This window comes from Macaca nemestrina, chromosome X, assembly GCF_043159975.1.
Source record: "Macaca nemestrina isolate mMacNem1 chromosome X, mMacNem.hap1, whole genome shotgun sequence".
Taxonomy (NCBI): domain Eukaryota; kingdom Metazoa; phylum Chordata; class Mammalia; order Primates; family Cercopithecidae; genus Macaca; species Macaca nemestrina.
The window spans coordinates 5134720-5147037 of record NC_092145.1 but is presented as its reverse complement, the minus strand read 5'-3'; the positions used below and the strand labels follow the sequence as shown (position 1 = coordinate 5147037).

General features: G+C 44.4%; 1 protein-coding gene across 8 annotated transcripts in view; it reads left to right on the top strand.

Moving 5' to 3' along the window:
• LOC105495894 (myotubularin related protein 1) overlaps positions 1-12318 on the top strand; it is a 77692-nt gene that overhangs the window by 42573 nt on the left and 22801 nt on the right. For all 8 annotated transcript variants that reach the window (XR_011618102.1, XM_011765815.3, XM_024797320.2 and 5 more), the window contains 3 exons: positions 358-543; positions 1031-1237; positions 7846-7938. Coding sequence is in view for 7 of the 8 variants with exons in the window: in XM_011765815.3 (XP_011764117.2) it covers positions 358-543; positions 1031-1237; positions 7846-7938 (486 nt within the window). In the remaining variant the exon portion in view is untranslated. The remainder of the gene's footprint in view (positions 1-357; positions 544-1030; positions 1238-7845; positions 7939-12318) is intronic.

The window sequence follows — 12318 nt, the reverse complement described above, 5'->3', positions numbered from 1 at the left end:
GAAATGGAGGCAGAGATTAGAATGATGTGTGTATAAGCCAAGAACACCCGGGGCTATCGGAACCCGGGAGAGCCAAGGAAGGATCCTCCCCTAGAGTGTTCGGAGGAAGCATGGCACTGCCAATACCTTGAATTCAGACTTCCAGCCTCCAGAACTAGGAGAGAATAAACTTCTGTTGTTTTAAGCCACTGAGTTTGTGGTTCTTTTTCCAGCAGCCCTAGGAAACTCATATAAGGATATAGGAGGTTTATTTACAAATGAGTTTGTTGCTTCTTTAGTGGTCTGTATCTCATAGCACTAGAAAGAATAGAAAAGTTAATTCCAGATAATGTGATGTATCTCTTTTGTTTTTCATAGACAAAGGGTGGAGGATATGAAAGCGAAAGTGCTTACCCAAACGCAGAACTTGTGTTCTTGGAGATCCACAACATTCATGTCATGCGAGAGTCACTACGCAAATTAAAAGAGATTGTGTACCCTTCAATCGATGAGGCACGGTGGCTCTCCAATGTGGATGGGACGCATTGGCTGGAATATATAAGGGTAAAGAGATCCAGTACTTTATATGCTTTCCAGTTAAGACTTCTTTGTGCCTGTGCCATAAATACGTATATCTCCAAGTGGTTTTTCAACATTGCAAATAAGTGCCTCTTGGCTGTGTGCATGAACTTTCTTATTAAGTAGTTTCCATGGGCAGCATCAGACTGGGATCTTTGTGGAGAACTTTTGTGACATAGTGAAAAGGGGAAAATGCTTGCCTTAGGTCAGGCTTTTAAAGAACTTTGTGGCCCTTTAATAAGGAACCATATTTACTCCTGTAGTTTTTCTCCAGTATAAGATTTTTTCTTTCTTCTTCTTTTTTTTTTTAATGTGATGCTAATGTTTCCTAGTGATTCTCAGCTGATTGCATGCCATTCTTGTTTGGATTATTGACCAGAACTTCCAAAGCTCTCCCCAGAATTATTTTACATTGTTTTACATTTAATTGAAATTCAATGTAGCCTGATCTAATGTGCCTTTTTTTCTGAAGATGCTGCTTGCTGGGGCAGTAAGAATTGCTGATAAAATAGAATCCGGGAAAACATCTGTGGTGGTGCATTGCAGCGATGGTTGGGACCGAACAGCCCAGCTCACATCTCTGGCTATGCTAATGTTGGACAGTTACTACAGGACCATTAAAGGATTTGAAACTCTCGTAGAAAAGGAGTGGGTAAGCTTTGGACACAGGTTTGCACTGGTAAGTTGAGACAGTGAGGTTTATGCTGGACTATTTTGCTGTATCATGGATGTAAACATCATGTGTGACACAAGCACATACACACACACACACACACACACACACACACACACACACACACACGTGTGCAGGCTTTCTCTTCTGTATCATATCAGACCTGAATTGCCATAATAAAATACATGGACCTCAAGCATTGTATGTTCCTGGTAAGGCATTTTTATCTTAGTGTAGTTATGCCTTTTTTTAAAATTGAGATAAAATTCATATAATGTAGAATTAACCATTTAAAATGCTCAATTCGGTGTCCTTTAGTAGATTCACAATGTTATGTAACCATCACCTCTAGTTTCAAAACATACTCTGGCCAGGCGCAGTGGCTCACGCCTGTAATCCCAGCTCTTTGGGAGGCCCAGGCAGGCAGATCACCTAAGGTTGGGAGTTCGAGACCAGCCTCGCCAACATGGTGAAACCCCGTCTCTACTAAAAATACAAAAATTAGCTGGACATGTTGGCGGGTGCCTGTAGTCCCAGCTACTCAGGAGGCTGAGGCAGGATAATTGCTTGAACCTGGGAGGCAGAGGTTGCAGTGAGCCGAGATCGTGCCACTGCACTTCAGCCCGGGCAATAGAGCAAAACTCCGTCTCAAAACAACAACAACAACAACAACAACAAAACAAAACAAAAAACAAAAACAAAAAACCATACTCTTCACTTCAAAGGAAATGCTGTATACATTAAACAGTCATTCTTCACTTACCCCAGCCCCTGACAACCACTAATATTTCTGTCTTCATATACATTCACCTCTTCTAGGTACTTTATATAAGTGGAATCATACAGTGTCCTCCCATGACTGAGTTATTTCACTAAGCATAATATTTTCAAGGTTCAGCCATGTTGTGACAAAGAGCAAATTTTCATTATTTTTTATAGCTGAATAGTATTCCCTTGTGTGTATAGACCACATTTCGTTTATCTGTTCATCTGTTGATGGATGCTTGGGTTGTTTCCACCTTTGCTATTGTGAAGAATACTGCTGTGAATGTTAGTATATAAGTTTTCTGCCATAACAAGCTACCACAGACTGCATGGTTGAAACAACAGGAATTAATTTTCTCATAATTCTGGAGACTGGAAGTCCAAAATCAAGGTCCCAGCAGGATTGATTTCTCTTGAGGTCTCCCTTCTTTCCTTGCATATGGCCACCCTCTGGCTACCTCTTCACAAGGTCTTTCTTCCCTTTGGGAGCTACTGGACACTCCTGCTGTGTCTCTGTGTGGCCAAATGTCCTCATTTCATAAGGATACCAGTGAGATTGGGGTAGGACCCACTTTAATGCCCTCATTTGAACTTAATCACCTCTTTAAAGGCCCTGTCTCCAAATATGGACACATTCCTGAGCTACTGAATGTTCAGGCCTCAATTTTGGGGATCACAATTCGGCCTATAACAACTTGCTTTCAACCTAGGGGGTTATATACCTAGGAGTGAAATTGTGAGGTCATCCAGTAGTGCATTCTTGGGCTGCCATTTGTGTTTTAGTCCAACTGGCAGCTACTTCTGGTCTGTCCAAGCCATTGAGCTGTTAGGGATCTGTCTGAACTGTGCATTGAATGGAAATACTCCTGAAGTCCCCATTAGACTTGCTATGGAAAGCAGGAGGATGGGTAGTGCAAGGATTTCCTTGGCTTTGGTGTGAGTGTGCCAAGCTTCCAGCTGTCCCTGCACTCCTGGGGTGGAGCCCCTGCAAGAGGACCTCCCAGAGAGAAGGGGCAAGTCCGCAGTCTCTGAGCTGCATGCCCTTTGGGAGCTACTGGCAGATCCCTGGACATTTTCCTTCCCCTCTTTTGCCTTCATTCCCTCCTCTCTGAAATCGGGCATTTTGTGGGAGAAATGAGTTTATATGTGTCAAACGTTTAGGGCAATGCTTGGCCCATGCTAAGTGCCAGGGAAGTTTTAAACAACATCACCAACTCCTTTGTTTCTTCCCCCATCAGCAAAAGCTGGTCTCGGTAAGGAAGAGAGAGTGTATGGAATCTTTCCTGATGTTTGTATTGGGCCATCTCAGAAGACTCAGAGGCCACTGCCTTCTACCTTCCTCCCCAAACTGTATGTCCTAGGGGAGAGAAAGCTTGAACGGGTGCTTTGCCAGAGGGGTAGTGGTGAAGGCTACCTAGTGAGATGGCAGCGATGGCAGCATGCACTGGGACTGAGCAGAGGTGCACGCATCAGGGTGTGCCTACAGTCCTCTGCTCCCATGCCTACTTGCCATTGCTGGGGCTCACTGCACCATGGTCACAGTGAAGGCAATAGGACTATCAGATTCCTAATGGCCTCAATTTACTAAGCCACCACTGTGTTTGGCACTGTTAACGTGCAGCATCTTGTTTAATCCTGATAGTAATATCATTGACAGATGGGGAAACTGAGGTTTCAAGAATGTGGGTTATCTGCCTAAAGTCACACAGCTAGTTAAGGTAGAGCCAGCCTCTAAACAGTGATTTCAAGCCTGCAACCACCCGCCCTCTGGATCTGTGTACCCTACCTGGAGTTCTGTGAATAAGCCATCAGGGCTTCCAGCTGAGGCTGATCCTGCCCTTGCCCACTTGCCTCCATCATGGAACTTTCTAATTGTTCTTCCCTCTATCCTGCCTCCATTCCCCCCCTTCCCTAGATCATTCCCATTGGTGTAGAGACATTCTGTTATATCCTAAAAAAAAAAAAAAAAACCCTCTTGACCCCACAGCCCTCCTCAGGTGTCACCCTGATTTTCTGCTCTTCTTTACAACAATCTCCTCAAAACTGTTGTCTGTACTCACTGTCACTATTTCTCTCCTTCCAGACTGTCTTGAAAGCACTTCAGCCAGGATTCCTTCTCACAATGCCCCCCCCACCAACCTGGTCTTGTCACAGTCATCACTTGTTTTATTTGGCCTGGGCATTCGATGCTGTTGATTCTTCCTTTCTTCCAAACACTTTCTTCATTAGACTTCTAGGTTTCTATGACCTTTTGAATTTCCCCCAACTTTCAGGTCTTCCCTCATCTTCCCAACCTCTTAATGTTGGGGTGTCCCAGGGATGAGTCCTTGGATCATTTTTCTTCTCTTTGTGGTTAACCTGTTAGTGATCTCAGCCAGTCCCACAACTTTGAATACATGGATAGCATATCTGTGATCTCATCTCCATTGCCCCTGATGCTCCCGCAACTTAGGCCTTATCAACCCCCTTAGGCAGTCTCCTAAGTGGCTGTCCTAGTCTGTTTGTGTTTTTACAAAGGAATACTTGAGGCTGGGTAATTTAGAGAGAAAAGAAATTTATTTGGCTCACGGTTCTGCAGGCTGTACAAGAAGCATGGTGCCGGCATCTGCTTCTGGTGAGGGCCTCAGGCTGCTTCACTCACGGTGGAAGGTAAAGGGGAGCCAGTGTGTAGAGATCACATGGTGAGAAAGGAAGCAAGAGAGAGGGGAGAGGGTGCCAGTCTGTTTGTAACAACCACCTCTCTCGGGAACTAACAGAGAACTCACTCACACACTCCCCCACCCAAGGAGGGATTAATTTATTTATGAGGGATCCACCCCCATGACCCAACATCTCCCATTAGGCTCCACCTCCAACATTGGGGATCAAATTTCAACATGAGGTTTAAGAGGACAAACATCCCAACAATAGCAGTAGCCTTTCTGCAACCTAGCTCTGTCTGATCCGTCGCCCCCACTGGAGCCAGATGGAGCATTCCAAACAACAGATCAGATGCTGCCACTCCCCAGTGTGAGTCCCTCAGCACCTTCCTGTAGCACACAGGATTATGAGCAAACTCCTAGTTGTGTGCTCAAAGCCCTTGGTGATCTGGCCCTAGCTATATCTCCAGCCTCATCTCTCATCTTCTTTCCCTTGCCCCATGTAAGCCTCAGCTACTTGTGGCTTTCTTAGTGTCCCCCACCACATTCCCACTGGTTATCAATTCCTGGCTACCCGGGAAGCAGGCATCTCCCTGTCCTTCAAGGTTTATCTCAAATGAAATGTCCTTCATGACGATGACTCGCATGACTGTCCCTCCCTGTTCCTTCCCCTACCCCATCCTAGGATGGTTCACTCATTCCCTTGTGCTCCCACCATACCCACTACATACTTGGAAGCCCTTGGAACACTTTATTGCCCTTGTCATTTATACATCTTTGTCCCTTGACTAGACCACAAATGAATTGTTCATCAAGCACAAGTACAGTGTCTCATTTGCTTTAGTCTCCTAGGTGCCTAGCCAAGGACCTGGCCTCTACCAGACACCATGACAATGTTTGACAGTCCGAGGGCCAGGCATGATGCCTTGCATATGCCATAGGAGTTCCATGGCTATCTGTTGAAAGAATGAATCCTAAATTGTGAACTGTCAGTGTAAAACAGTTCCCTAGGTGCCTTAAATACTGAACAGCAGGTCCTACAAGGATTTTATAGCGGGGCAATGCATGGAGCTACTATGGAGAACAGTATGGTGAATCCTCAAAAAATTAAACGTGGAACTACCACATGATCTGACAATTCCGCTGATGGGTATATACCCCAAAGAAGGGAAAGCAGGAGCCCAAACAGATACGTGTACATTGGTGTCCATGGTAGCTTTATTCATAATAGCCCGAAGGTGGAAGCAACCCCTGTGTCCATCAGGAGTTGAATGGACAAACAAAATGTGCTCTAGCTATACAGCCATGCGGTGTGTGACGATGAGGGTACATTCTGAGAAATGCATCATTAGGTGATTTTGTAATTGTGTGGACATGATAGAGTATACCTTACAGAAACCTAGATGGAAAACTTGCTAACATCTAGGCTATATGGTACATACAGCCTATTACTCCTAGGCTGCAACCCTGTATGGCATGTGACTATACTGAATACCGTAGGCAACTGTAATACCGTGGTAAGTATTTCTGTATCTAAACATAGAAAAGGTACAGTAAAAATATGGTATTGTAACCTTATGGGACAACCATTGGATATACAGTCGTCATTGACTGAAATGTCGTTATGTGGCACATGATTATACAGTGCAATGTTAGTCTTAAAAAAGGAAATTCTGACATGTGCTGTAACATGGATGAACCTTGAAAACATGCTTAGCAAAATAAGCCAGCCACAAAGGACAAATATTTATTTTTCCACTTATATGAAGAACCTAGAATAATCAAATTCATAGAGACAGAAAGTAGAATGGTCATTGCCAGGGGCTAGGAGGTGGGGAATGGGGAGTTAGTGATTAATGGGTATAGAGTTTCTATTTGGAAAGATTAACAAGTTCTAGAAATGGTGATGATTGTATAATAACATGAGTGTGCTTGATGCCACTGAACTGGACACTTAAAAATGGTTAAGATGAGATTGGATGCAGTGGCTCATGCTCGTAATTCCCAGCACTTTGGGAGGCTGAGGTGGGAGGATCTCTTGAGGTCAGGAGTTAAAGACCAGCCTGGGCAGTATAGTGAGACCCCATCTCTACAAAATAATTAGCTGGGCATGGTGGCTCACACCTATAGTCCCAGCCACTCTGGAGGCTGAGGTGGGAGAATCACTCGAGCCCAGGAGTTAGAGGCTGCAGCAGGCTATGCTCGTGTCACTGCACTCCAGCCTGGGTGACAGAGCGAGCCCCTGTCTCTAAAACATAAAAATAATGGTTCAAATGATAAATTATATGTCATGTGTATTTCGCCACAATTAAATTTTTTTTTATAAAGAAGGCAATACACTATTACTCTGAGATGTTAATATTGATTTGGTCATTTCTTTGTTTTTGTGTCTTTCCAGGTGGCAATTTCATAGAGTATTTTTGCTCTTTCTATGTGATTGCTTTGTATTTTCTTAATGAGTTTTTTTCCCCACATCCTTTTGCTCATAGTCATATTATTTGAAGCTTCTCTTAGAATCCTCACCCTTCAGCTATCTTTTTACTTGTGGCATTTTCAGTGTTTTGGCAATTGTATTTATGTATTTGAGAATACTATCTTTTACCTTTTGGTATTAATCTATTGATAACTTATAAAGTATCAAAAGATATGAAATACAATACTGGACTGCCTTAAGCAAGGACCCTACCTTTACCATTTCAAGATTGAGTTCTTGGGGTTCTCTGAGTCATGAAGAATTGGTTAAAAGTTGTAGATTGTTAATCATTAATTATTTTGATTCTCAGACTTCCTGACATTTCTGAAAAATGGAAAAAATGTTTTTATACTTGTAGAGAAAATGGCATTCATAATGTACTTTATGAACTGCTAATTGGCATCCTACGTTGACACTGTACACTTAGGGTGGTGGCTGGTCTTGACCCTACCATTTTAACTGAAGTTTGCTAGCTAGTTGCTTATACTTTCTTGATATGAACTATATTAAAGAGAAATTATAAAACAATCAACATGTAAAAATGCTGTAAACTGAAATTTTGTTTTCTAAAAGTAATGGAAGTCATTTCGATTTGATAGACATTTTTGAGTGCCTGTTACGTGCCGGGAATTCTATTAGGCCCGATGAAACATGATTCTTACCACTGGACAACTTACAGTGACTTTCAAGAGGACCATAACATAGGTTAAAACGTTTAACCTTCTGTTTCTTTTCAGCGAGTGGGCCATGGTAATGACAACCATGCTGATGCTGACCGATCTCCTATATTTCTGCAGTTTATTGATTGTGTTTGGCAAATGACAAGACAGGTAAGAGATTTCAAATATATTTCTATATAGTCTTTGCTTTAAATATATCTTAAAGATTAAACTATTATCGCTGTTTCATTCAAAATGAATTTGTGTAAAATATGACCCCATTATTTAACACAATTTGATTCTAATTCACTTAGAAATATAAGCAGAACATTAGAAACAACCAATTTCACACCAAAAGTTACTTCTCTTTGCAAATGGTTTTTATCAGTCATCTGGTCCACTGGGTCCAAACCAAGGCCATACTCCTCTATAGATTCTGCTGCTTTTGCTCCCTTTCAGAAGGTTAAGGAAGTACAGTCTCCTGCTGAGCAGTTCATCTAAGATTTGGCCAGATGTTAGAAATGAGGATGGGAATGAACTGCTAGTACATGGGATTAGACCAGGCAATCCAGGAATCTCTACACTCTGCCCCAGTCCCCTTTTTTTTTTTCAATTCAAATCCCTTATTTTCTTAAAATCCAATAAAAGCACAAAAATGACATGGCTTAGACATGAAAACAGGCACTAAGCAGTGTAAAGAATGGAGGTCAGTTTGAAGATGTTAAAAAATCCACATTTGGGAGGAATAAGCTATTTCACATCCACAAAAATGGTGCTTATCCCTTTAGAAGCACTGCAATCATTTTTTGTGTTCAACCTTTTTATGCAATTTTTCTAAAATGTGTTTCATACTTTCTTGTCCTAACCTGAACATGACAATCATTTAATTTTGTTACTGGCTCAGCAACAACACAATTAGCAATAGTGCCTGGCACTAAAAAACAGTAAGGCTTCAGGCCAGCCTTTGTGCTTGTGGAGTGTGTTTGCTGCCCTTTCACCTGCACCATCAGCATACCTACCTCTGGGACCAGCCCCTCTTACCCAGGCCAGCTCTCTAACAGGCCATCTTTAATCACCTGTGACCTGGCCATCAGACCATGTAAGACCCCAATTAGTTTGTTGAAGCTGGGTGTAAAAGTCAGTGTTAATTTCTAAGTGAGGGCCTGAGGACTCCATGAAATCTGCTTTGGCTATTCAGACCCCCTCCCCTTTGTTCCTTATTTCTAAAGGTATGTCTCTGTGCTCCCTTGCCTCTGAAAATGTGATCTGTGACCCGCTGGCATCACCTGAGAGCTTATCAGAAATGTGACATCTCAGGCTCTGCCCCAGTCCCACTGAATCAGAATCTGCATTTCAATAACAGCCCCAGGGGATTTGTGTGCTCTTTAAGGTTTGAGCAGTGTTAGTCTACAGCAGTGGTCTCAAAGTTGAGCATCCATCAGCCCCCAGAAGGGCTTGTGGAACCAGAGGGCTGGGTCCCACACCCAGAGCACTGGCAGGTCGTCAGTGAGGCTGAAGATTGGTGTCTCTAACAAGTTCTCAGGACCACATTTGGAGCACTAAGCTAGATCACTGGTTCTCAAACTCAATTGCACATCTGAATCACCTGGGGAACTTTTACACACACCTGAGCCTGTCCCCAGGATCACAGGAAGAAGGTTCCCAGGGGCTGGCTGTGTGCACTCAAGGTGGAGAGCCATCTTCTGAGTTCTCCAGGTCCTCCTCAGGGCAGAGCTGCTGGGGAGCGGGACAGCACAGGCAGCATCGTGACTGTCAACCTTCTTTCTGCCCCAACGCACACTGCCATCAGTAACAGTAGCTCTCAGTGGGGAAACAGGCCTAGTATTTCACAGACTTTCTGCAGTAGGGAGGCAGATGGCTGATGGTGATAAGGCTGCAGGAGAATCAATCAAGAGCAGCAGGGCTGTTGGTAGAAACCCTGCAGATCACCGGCAGTGTCCTGGCTGCTTCCCTTCCCCATGACTGAAGCAGCCAAGGCCAGAGCTCCTGGTGAATGACCAGCAGGAGAAGGCCCAGACCCTGGATCTCAGCCCCCTAACTTGTTCTGTACCCCACAGCCCCACCCTCAGCCAGGCTGGGCAGCAGGCACTGGGGAAACTACTCTCTTTTGCCTGTCTCTCTCTCCGGTTCCAGGTCCATTGCCCTGGCACTGTCTCTTATCATAAGGATAGGAGACCAAACTCAGGTTTAGATGTTGGAGATGAGGGGGAAAACAACAACAATAACAACAACAACGGCAAAAAAAAAAAAAAAAAAAAATACAGTGCAGGAACTATGGCCTTATGACCTACTTTGAACTGAAGCCAATGGGCCTGATCAGCTCAAGGGAAGGGGATCCCTAGATGGCTCCCTTGTTTACCAGGGCCCTGTGTGTTGGGGTTTGGGAACTTCGCACCAGCTAACAGCAAAATGCTATGCAGCCTCCTCTGTGCCATTGGTTTTTGGACACTCATTTCCCTCAGTGACCTTGCGGGTGGGAGAGGCTCTGGACTGGGGCAGAGTGTGGAGATTCCTGGATTGCCTGGTCTAATCCCATGTACTAGCAGTTCATTCCCATCCTCATTTCTAACATCTGGCCAAATCTTAGATGAACTGCTCAGCAGGAGACTGTACTTCCTTAACCTTCTGAAAGGGAGCAAAAGCAGCAGAATCTATAGAGGAGTAGGGCCTTGGTTTGGACCTAGTGGACAAACCTCTCACAGCTCTAACATTCTGACTGTGAAATGTGTGTATAATTAATTTCTTTTAAAATTACATTGTTAATGCATTAGCAGAGACATCAATGATTAGTCTTTATCAGTTCATTAACAAATGAATGAGATATATAGCAGGTATAAGATGCATTCATATGAAAGATTATATTTAGGTTGCCTACTGTAACGTAAACTATGCAGTGTAAAATTGTCAGAAATAGCAGAATAAAATGAACTGAATAGTCTGTATGTGAACAAAGAAACTAAGGGAAAAATAATTGAGGGACTCTTTAGAGAAGGTTCCCAAAGACACTCTATGATATCCATAGTTTAATACAATCCTTACTCTTATGGATAGGTTTAATAGTCATTGATATTTTTGTTGAGCCTCAAGAGGTGCAGAATTGGGGCCAGGTATGGTGGTTCACGCCTATACTCTCAGCAATGCAGGAGGCTGAGGTGGGAGGATTGCTTGCTTGAGGCCAGGAGTTCAAGACCAGCCTGGGCAACATAGTGAAACCCCCATCTCTTCAAAAGACAAAAATTAAAAAAAATAGCCAGGGGGCGGAGCAAGATGGCCAAATAGGAACAGCTCCAGTCTCCAACTCCCAGCGCGAGCGACACAGAAGACATGTGATTTCTGCATTTTCAACTGAGGTACCGGGTTCATCTCACTAGGGAGTGCAGGACAATCGGTGCTGGTCAGCTGCTGCAGCCCGACCAGCGAGAGCTGAAGCAGGGCAAGGCATCGCCTCACCTGGGAAGCGCAAGGGGGAAGGGAATCCCTTTTCCTAGCCAGGGGAACTGAGACACACAACACCTGGAAAATCAGGTCACTCCCACCCCAATACTGCGCTTTACCAAGGATCTTAGCAAACGGGCACACCAGGAGATTGTATCCCACACCTGGCCAGGAGGGTCCCACGCCCACAGAGCCTCCCTCATTGCTAGCACAGCAGTCTGCTATCTAACGGCAAGGCAGCAGCGAGGCTGGGGGAGGGGCGCCCGCATTGATGAGGCTTAAGTAGGTAAACAAAGCCACTGGGAAGCTCGAACTGGGTGGAGCTCACAGCAGCTCAAGGAGTCCTGCCTGTCTCTGTAGACTCCACCTCTGGGGACAGGGCACAGCTAAACAACAACAACAGCAAAAAAAAAAAAGCAGCTGAAACCTCTGCAGACGCAAACAACTCTGTCTGACAGCTTTGAAGAGAGCAGTGGATCTCCCAACACGGAGGTTGAGATCTGAGAACAGACAGACTGCCTGCTCACGTGGGTCCCTGACCACTGAGTAGCCTAACTGGGAGACATCCCCCACTAGGGGCAGACCAACACCCCACACCTCACACTGTGGAGTACACCCCTGAGAGGAACCTTCCAAAGCAAGAATCAGACAGGTACACTCGCTGTTCAGCAATATTCTATCTTCTGCAGCCTCTGCTGCTGAAACCCAGGCAAACAGGGTCTGGAGTGGACCTCAAGCAATCTCCAACAGACCTACAGCTGAGGGTCCTGACTGTTAGAAGGAAAACTAACAAACAAGAAGGACACCCACACCAAAACCCGATCAGTACGTCACCATCATCAAAGACCAGAGGCAAATAAAGCCACAAAGATGGGGAAAAAGGGCAGAAAAGCTGGAAATTCAAAAAATAAGAGCGCATCTCCCCCTGCAAAGGAACGCAGCTCATTGCCAGCAACGGATCAAAGCTGGACGGAGAATGACTTTGACGAGATGAGAGAAGGAGGCTCCAGTCCATCAAACTTCTCAGAGCTAAAGGAAGAATTACGTACCCAGCGCAAAGAAACTAAAAATCTTGAAAAAAGAGTAGAAGAATTG